A 7,846-nucleotide genomic window follows, 5' to 3' on the forward strand; every position below is an offset into this window, starting at 1 on the left:
TCCTGGCATCCAGTACTGCTGCCTGCAGTGCCATCCCGAGCCCTACTGAGGCCAGCCGCTGCAGGGAGCCAGGCACGTGTCAGGGCGTGCAAGGGGGTGGCTTTGGGGTGCCCCAACGGTGGCAGTCACTGGCGGCCACAGTCCAGCAGCCTCACCCCGGGCAAAGATGCCCCCCCTGCACCTTGATTCCTGGGGCATGTTAAGGTGCCCACACGTGCACCCCCATCCCACTCCTGGCTCCTTTCCCTGCCAGGGTGGCACTCAGTGCGCTGCAGGGCTGGGGCCAGGCCTAAACTGGGCCCACCAGGAGCCCAACCTATGCCAGCCCCATATCCCAGCTCCAGTTGCTAGGATTCCCCCTCCCCAGCACGCCGGGGTCCCACAGCTGAGTCTCCGAGTACAGTTACAACAGCAAGTTCAGGAACAGCAGCCCCCTGCCCACCCCCAGCAGCACAAGCCTGTGCCCCTTCCATGGACCTCTGGTCCTTCTGCCTCTGCCCCTACAGGAAGCCAGACAAACCAGACCCAAACACAAGCCCCCGCAGTCACTGCCACAGCTTGCAGAGCCTGGGCTTGCAGAGCCGGCACAGCCGTGGGCTGAGCTCTCAGCTGTGAGCAAGAGCCAGTGCAGCCGAGCCCCTGCGCTCGTGAGCTTCAGCTCAGGCACTGCCAGAACCCAGGGCCCCATTCCCCACAGCATGGGCTGGGAAGGGAGGGATAGAGGGCCAGGGGGTGTTATTTTTTCCAATGCTTTATTAAAAACAACAGAAAAAGGGGTTAAAAAGAGGTGTGTGCAGCCCAGGCAGCAGGGAGGCCCTGCACAGCCTGTACAAGCAGCCGGGACCAGAGCCTGTGGCGCCGGGCCATCCCCCACCCCTACCCTGCTGGGGGCAGATGGCTGCTCAGGTGAGGGGGGTAGTGGCCCTTGGGGGCTTCTCACAGCCAGAAGGAAGAGGCTCCCGGCCATCAGACCTCAATCCTAGAGGCCAAAACGGGCTCTTTGGACACAGGAGCAAGGCCCAGCACCTGTGCTGCAAGGAGGGACAGGAGTCCAGCAGGCAGCTCCAACTGGGGGCCAAGGAGGGGGTGGCCCAGCCAAGGGGAGGCAGAAGGAGCTAATCTCTCCTTGCTTCCCCCCAGGGCAGGGAGGCATAGCTCCTTGCCCAGTCCTGGCTCTGCTGGTGCCCAAGCCCGGAGGAGACGAGTGGAGCCCCAGCCCCAGTGCAACCTGGGCTGGCAGGGCCGTGGTCACACCCTGGCATCACCCCTGCCCCGTGCTGCAGCAGGAGTAGCCCCGTCGTCCAGAAGAGCTTCACAGTGTGAGATGCCAGACTCAGTTACCAGCCTGCATGGAGGACGATGCCGCCATGCCCAGCAGCCTCTGCTGTGCAGGCCCCGGACCCGGCTGTGTGCTCGGAGCAGAGGGCATCACCGCTGTCAGCACAACCGCGCACCCCACGTTAAGGCAACCATCCTGTTTAGCATGGAGGTTTCAAGTAGGTTTGGGTCCAGTCCGAGCTGCTGCGCCCTGTCCAGCCTTGGCAAGGAGATAGAGAAAAGGCGGCTCCCAAGAGGCTGCCTAGCCTACATCGGAGAAGGTGCACCCTGCCCCATCTGCTGCGTGCCCAGGCTCCCATCTCAACTTGCCCTTGCACGACCTGGGCTGGGAGTGAAAGGGGAAGCTAATGCTACCACGTATGTACAGACCCTTCCCTGCCTGCAGCTGGGCAGGGAAGGAGGGTCCGTGCAGACATCGACCCCCACAGCGTCCGTGCCCGTCAGCGTGTTGAGGGGCCATTTGTGCTCAGTGCCTGGGGGCCCTGGGGAGCCTTAGGCCCAGCGTCCTCCAAGCTGTCCCCGCGGGCACCATGGCAGGTCTCTGCCAGCCCGGGAGATGCCGGCTCTAGGAGTCCTTCAGCATGCTGATACGGGCGTAGATCTTCAGTGCAGGGCCCAGCTTGATGTTCATGGCGCTCATGAGGTGATCCTCCTTCAGCAGCAGCAGCGCCTGCCCGTCGATCTCCTGGGCCCGGAACTCCTCCGCGATCTCCTGGCAACCTGTGGAGCGAGGCAGCGCCAGCCCTGGGCCTGCGCCACCCCCTTGGCTGAGGCCGCCCGCACAGCTCCTCCCTCTTCCACTGCAACCCATCAAGCCTCTCTGGGAGCCCGGCTGCCAGGTCGGGGTGCGGTCCCACCACAGCCCCCGCCGCGCTCCTGGGAGAGGTAAGGAGCAAGCGCTGCATGGCAGCTATGACCCAGCTCTAGCAAGGCCTCCCTGAGGGCTCCTGTTTCTTCTTCCCTCCCTGTTCGCTCTGCTTTGGCTTCGAAGTCCCGCCCTGAGGCAGCTGCAGGAGAACATGGGCACGACAGGTGCTGCACCCCAAGCCAGCTCTAGCTCCAGATGCAATGAGTCGGGGGGCTCCAGGCTGGAGGTCAGAGTGGAAGCAGGGTGCCCTGTGACTCCCTGTCCCCTGCTGAGGGGAGGGGGAGGCAGCCGTGACTGCGGGTTTCCAGATCTGGCCAAACACCGCCATACCGCATGGCGCCATCAGCGGAGCAGGGGGACCAGCACTGTGCAGCTGTGGCATGGAGGGGACAATGCGAGCAGCACACAGGGTTGGGCATGCAAGTCCAGGATCCCACTGAACTAACCCTGGCAAGGGCTGGCAGACGTTGCACAGGCAAGATGCAGGCTCAGGAGAGGGAGCAGAGGCCCCATGGCCTAGCCTGACGCTCAGGGGACAGCACGCAGCAGAGGGGCAAGGGAGGCATCCCCCACACCTCCAAAGGCCCTCCCAGCCTAGCCAGGAGTTCTTGGATGTGGGGCAGGAGGGGGCCAGGCAGTCTGCAGCTCATCTGGCCCTCACCATGTCGGCTCCCAGCCCCAGCCCCGGTCCCCCAGGACGGCTCTGTGCCGTCTCCTGTGACCGGAGAAGCAGCCCTCCAAGCCCTCAGGCTCAGTACCCGTAACCCCAGGGTGGTGGGAAGCCAGGGATGCCTACCAGGCAGGGAGCGGATGAACTCGTAGACGTCCTCCACGTTCCACTTGGTAGGCTCGCTAGGCAGGAAGTGGTGCCCGATGCCCACCAGGTCCCGCATGTGCATGTCGGGCAGCTCCATGTCGCGCAGCTCCATGTCGCGCTCACCCTGGCGTCGGCGCGAGGCTGACGAGCTGGCCGAGACAGGCGACAGTGGCTCCTCATAGCTCGAGTTGTCCGAGCAGCGGCTGGAGTCCTCCTGGGCATGGTTGAGCTGAAGCGACGCTGTGACGGACAGTGGCACCGAACCCGTGGAGAGGGACACCGGTGTCTGCAAGGCACAGGGAGAGCTGAGCCTTGGGGAAGGGCAGACAGCACCCCGTGCTGGCCAGTCTCCTGGCACCTGGAGGCAGGGCCCTGAGGGGAGCAGCCGAGCGGGCACAGCAGCATGGGATAGGGCCCCTGGATTCCTGGGACCTATGCCATTGCTAGCATGAAGGTGGCTCTTCCAGCTACAGCACAGGGTGGGTAGGTGCCCTCTGGTCCTCTGCTACTGTGGACTGGCCAGCCCAGGCACAGAGCATTGCTGGCCCCAACCTGCTCATAGATCTTAGGGCAGGTCAGAGCCCACGGGCTGTGGACAGGCTCTAGGAATAGGCCCTGGAGGAATACACGATGGTGAGACCAAGAGCTCAACAGGAGCCTGGGAAACAGATTCCCACATCGTGGCTACCTTGGCAGAGGCTATGCCAGCACCCAGCAGGCTCACCTGCTTCTTGGTGTCCTTGCTGAGGGTGGGGAGGGCACTTTTGCAGGTGCGGCGGCGCCCGTGCGGGGGTCCCCCGGGCTTCTGGAGCTTGCTGCGGTCAGGGTGAAAGAGCCCCACGCGCTTCGTGCACCCGACGTTGTACCTGCCAGGGGAAGCCAGGGCAGGTCAGCAACGGGCCCCAACCCATGCCTTGCACACCAGCCCCGGGTCTGCACATCCAACACTGCTGCCCTGGGCCAGCAGGAAAAACAAGGGCCCCAGGGCTGATGGGGTGAGGGGCAAGGGGCATGCAGGGACCTGTGCCCTGTGCTGGGCCAGGGGAGAGGCTTGGGGGCAGGTACCTCTTGGCACAGGCCATAGAGCAGAAGCGCTTGGACCTCTTGAACTTGTAGGCAAAGTCGACACGGCCACACAACTCGCACTTCAGCTTCGGAGGGGTCCCCTCCTCTTTGGACTCTGGGGGAACATGAGAGCGTTCAGCTCTGAGCCACAGCACGTAGGGGCCCTCACCACTGCCTTGGCAGCCCCAAAATCTCCCCTACCCCCACACAGAGCAGCTGGCCCAGCCCCGGGGTGCTGTGTCCTGCCATTTGCAGCAGGGCCCTGGCGCGGTCATGCCTGGAGCCACATGCTCTGTGGGAGCAGCGCAGCGCAGGCCATGGGGAGGCTGAGAGTTACTGACAGCCTGCCCGAGGCGCACAAGTGCACCGTGGAGCCAGGTGAGGACCATGGCTCCCATCACTGCTCCTTCCTGGCTGTCTTCATTTCCTCTCTGCCGTGCTGGGCCTTGGGTCCCCGGCCCAGGAACAGAGGCCCGGTAGCAGCCCACCAGCGGGGCGGGAGAGAGGCTTAACCGTCAGTGCTGCCAGGCTCTTCAGGGAGCAGGCTGCCCTGCCCTGCCTCCTCCAGCACCAGCAGCCCCAGCACCCCGCCAGCCAAGGCCTACCTTGCACGTAGGGCTCCTCCATCTCCGAGTCGGTGGTGGTCGTGTTGTCCTGCTGTGGGAGTTTCTCAGCCAAGAGGCCCTGCGCATACTTCTTCTTCAGATTCCCCACCAGCAGCGAGGAGCGCCCCACCTGCAGAGCCAGGCATGCGGCAGGGTCAGACTGCTCCCCTCCCCCTGCCTGCTAGCTGTGGGCCAGCACCCCACGGGGCTCAGCCGAAGGGCTGGGGGCTCCCAGACTAGAACCCCAGCCGCCGGCTGCAGACAGCAGAGGTCTGTGGCACAAGAACTGCTAGCAGGGTGGGAGGCAGGTGCCCAGCCTCTAGCCCTGATGTGGGAACACAAGGCCCTGGCATGGCAGGCAGCAAGCAGACCGAGTGCAGCCACGGGGAATGCATGGCCCATGGTCTACAGCTGAGAAGGCTGTCTGTCTCCATCACGCCCCTTGCCCCCGCCGCTGGCTGTGGGTCAGTGCCAAGGTGCCTTGCCCAAGACAAGCCCTGAACTGCAGCTGCCAGCCCTGCCCTGGTTCAAAGGTAAGCGTGGCTGCTCTAGTGTGCAGGCAACTCTATGCCCTTCATGAGGCTGCTCTGCTCAGCTCCCCAGGCCTGGGGCTCTGGTTCAAGCCAGCTCAGCTTCCCCACTTTGCCTGCCATGTGCGGGCACGTGGCCCCAGCCAGCTGCTTGCACTCCAGCTTGCCACGGCCTTAGAGCACGCAGACAGCGCCAGCCGTGGCGCCTGGGGTCAATGGCCCCAGCTCCTGGGCCCAGGCAAGGAGCTGTGCTCAAGACTCTCCAAAAAGCCAGGGTGGGGAAGACAGGAGGCTGCCCACCACACTCCCCACAGGGCTGCTGCCCGCCCCCGAGGCAGTGCTGGAAAGTGTGGGGGCACCAGGACTGCAGCACCCTAGCACCTTGGCCAAGAGGGAACCAGGCCATACACAAACAGCGCTGGTCCCCAAGGTGGGATGTGGAGCCCAAAGTGCCCCCAGGCTAGAGGAACAGTACTGTGCACGAGAACAAACGTGCACAGAACCGGCCGCCCCGGGCTCTGCCTTCCCCTGCTTCTAGACAGCATCACCCAGTGCTTCACTCCGCAGCAGCCAAAGCCCTTGGGTCCCAAGGCACTCTGCAGACCCCGCGGGGCTTGGGGTGAACTTCTCCATCCCACCTCCCTGTAGCCAGGCGGACTCAGCACCTCCCAGGGCTCTCACAGGGGAGCAGAGGTACAGAGCGGTTGAGACCCATGAGACTCTGGGGGCCAAGAGACATGCAGGTGCCAAGGACCCCGACTCTCACAGGAGAGCGCAAAAGCTGCAGGCATGCAACCCCCTCCCTGGAAAGGGGCTTGAGATGTCAAACCCCCAGCCCCCGCACTCAGAGGCCACACAAGCCTCAGGGATGTGCTCATGTCACCGCCGAACAAGCCATGGCAGAGCTGGGAATAGGACCCAGGAGCCCTGACTCCCAGTCCCGTGCTCTAGCCACTAGACCCCCCAGCCCCAGGGAGGCCCACACCGCCAGGCATGCAGCGAGCTGGGCTGCGGGGCCCGAGGGCTCCCAGGGGCTCTGCTGCCATCGCTACCAGAACAGCCAGAGACACCCACGCGCAGCGAGCTGAGAACATCAAAACAAGACAACATAAAACGGGGAAAAGAAGACGGTGCGTACCGGGAAAGGCTCTGCCCCCTCCTGGATCACAAACCCTTCGATAACATGCGTCAGGATTTGGGGTTTCACAATGGCCTGTGGTGGTTTATTCTCACCATTCTGGGGGGCAGTGCCAGCAACCGTAGAAGAAGAGTTTCCGTTCCCTGATGTCATGCCGGGGCTGCTGGGGTCACTCTGGGCATGAACACGGTCCTGTCCTGGCTCTGCAAGGGGAGACCACAGTCAGCTCACGCCCGGGGAGCGGGGGCACGCCGCTGTCCCGCACAAGGCAGGAGAGGCACCCTAAGACCAGCACCCTCGGGGAGGACATGGGTGACGATGGAAGCAGAGGGAGGCTGTGCCTGCTGCCCTCGCCCTACTCCCCCCGCGGGCACAGTCAGTCTCAGACAGATCAGCAGCCGGTGCCATTGAGCCCGGGACAGCCATTACCATACAGCTGACTCCCCCGCCCGCCGCCCGGCTGAATGGCCGAGCTGCGCCAGTCACATGGGGCCGTCCCTGGGCTGGCAACAGAGAGCAGATTGTGCAGCGCTGAATGCTCTCTGAGGACCCCCACGGGCAGAGTCAATGCAGAGCGCAAGCGTCCACGCAGCTGGGATGCTCCCAGGCACAAAGGGGGGGCGCGGGGAAGGCTGTGCGCAGCTGACTGCCGGGTCCCAAGGAGCTGGACTCAGGACCCCGAGCGCTGCAGGAAACAGGCTGAGATGTACTAGCATGGGCCAGCGGCCCTGTCCCGTCCCGTCCCGCCCCGCCTGCCTGCCTGCCGGCCCTGGGGTGAGGGGGCAGGGACTGGATGGCTCGGGGGCCTGGAGGGAGCATGACTGAGCCCAGCCCTACTCAGCAGCAGGCGCCCGCGTATGCCAACAACCCCGGTTGCCAACAACTGCAGCTGCCCAAGGGGGAGGCCCCAAGGCTGGGCTCCCGGCAGAGCTCAGCACATCCAGCGTCCCATCCCTTTTCACCCTGGCAGTGGCCCAAGCTTGCTCCAGGGCAGGGGCCGTGTGGCACGGCCTGCTGCCACCTGGGCTGCTCCACAGGGGAGCTCTGTGCTGCATGGGGCCAAGCCCTTCCAGAGGCAGCCAGGTCAGGACCCTGCCCCTGACCTGGGCCTGGGGCCAGGTCCACGAGAAGGGCTGGAGGGGAGCGAATGCACTGGAGCATGGCAGAGCCCAGGGAGGCCCCAGACAAGGGAGCAGGGCAGGCATCTCCCTTCAGCGCCAGGCTGTCCCATCACCCCAGGCCACGGCCTCTGCCCCTGCCTGCAGCCAGCCATGCCAGGTGGCACGGGGGCAGAGCTCGCTCACCAGAGCCAGGCGGCTACGTGCAAGAGCGCCCTGCCCTGCCCTGCATCCACGGGGCGTCTGGCTGAGACGTGACCCGAAACCCGCAGAGGAAGTGGCGGGACAAGTCAGACACAGGCAGCACACCCGTACAGGGCCCGGCCAGGTACGAGGCCAGCGCACAACCGCATCCCCCCCACCCCGG

General features: G+C 64.8%; 1 protein-coding gene across 8 annotated transcripts in view; it reads right to left on the minus strand.

Moving 5' to 3' along the window:
• Nucleotides 1-7,846, minus strand: part of PHC2 (polyhomeotic homolog 2) — a 40,591-nt gene that overhangs the window by 5,309 nt on the left and 27,436 nt on the right. For 4 of the 8 annotated variants that reach the window (XM_025203641.1, XM_025203639.1, XM_025203640.1 and 1 more), the window contains exons 10-13: nucleotides 6,362-6,564; nucleotides 4,694-4,823; nucleotides 4,089-4,203; nucleotides 3,003-3,309 (exon numbers count right to left, since the gene is read on the minus strand). In XM_025203641.1, the coding sequence (XP_025059426.1) occupies nucleotides 3,003-3,309; nucleotides 4,089-4,203; nucleotides 4,694-4,823; nucleotides 6,362-6,564 (755 nt within the window). Of the gene's footprint in view, nucleotides 1-6; nucleotides 2,059-3,002; nucleotides 3,310-3,747; nucleotides 3,890-4,088; nucleotides 4,204-4,693; nucleotides 4,824-6,361; nucleotides 6,565-7,846 lie in introns of those variants that run through there. The other 4 variants (XM_025203642.1, XM_014519757.2, XM_025203644.1 and 1 more) reach the window with 3 other exon arrangements.

Source organism: Alligator sinensis, unplaced genomic scaffold (genome assembly GCF_000455745.1).
Source record: "Alligator sinensis unplaced genomic scaffold, ASM45574v1 scaffold512_1, whole genome shotgun sequence".
NCBI lineage: Eukaryota > Metazoa > Chordata > Crocodylia > Alligatoridae > Alligator > Alligator sinensis.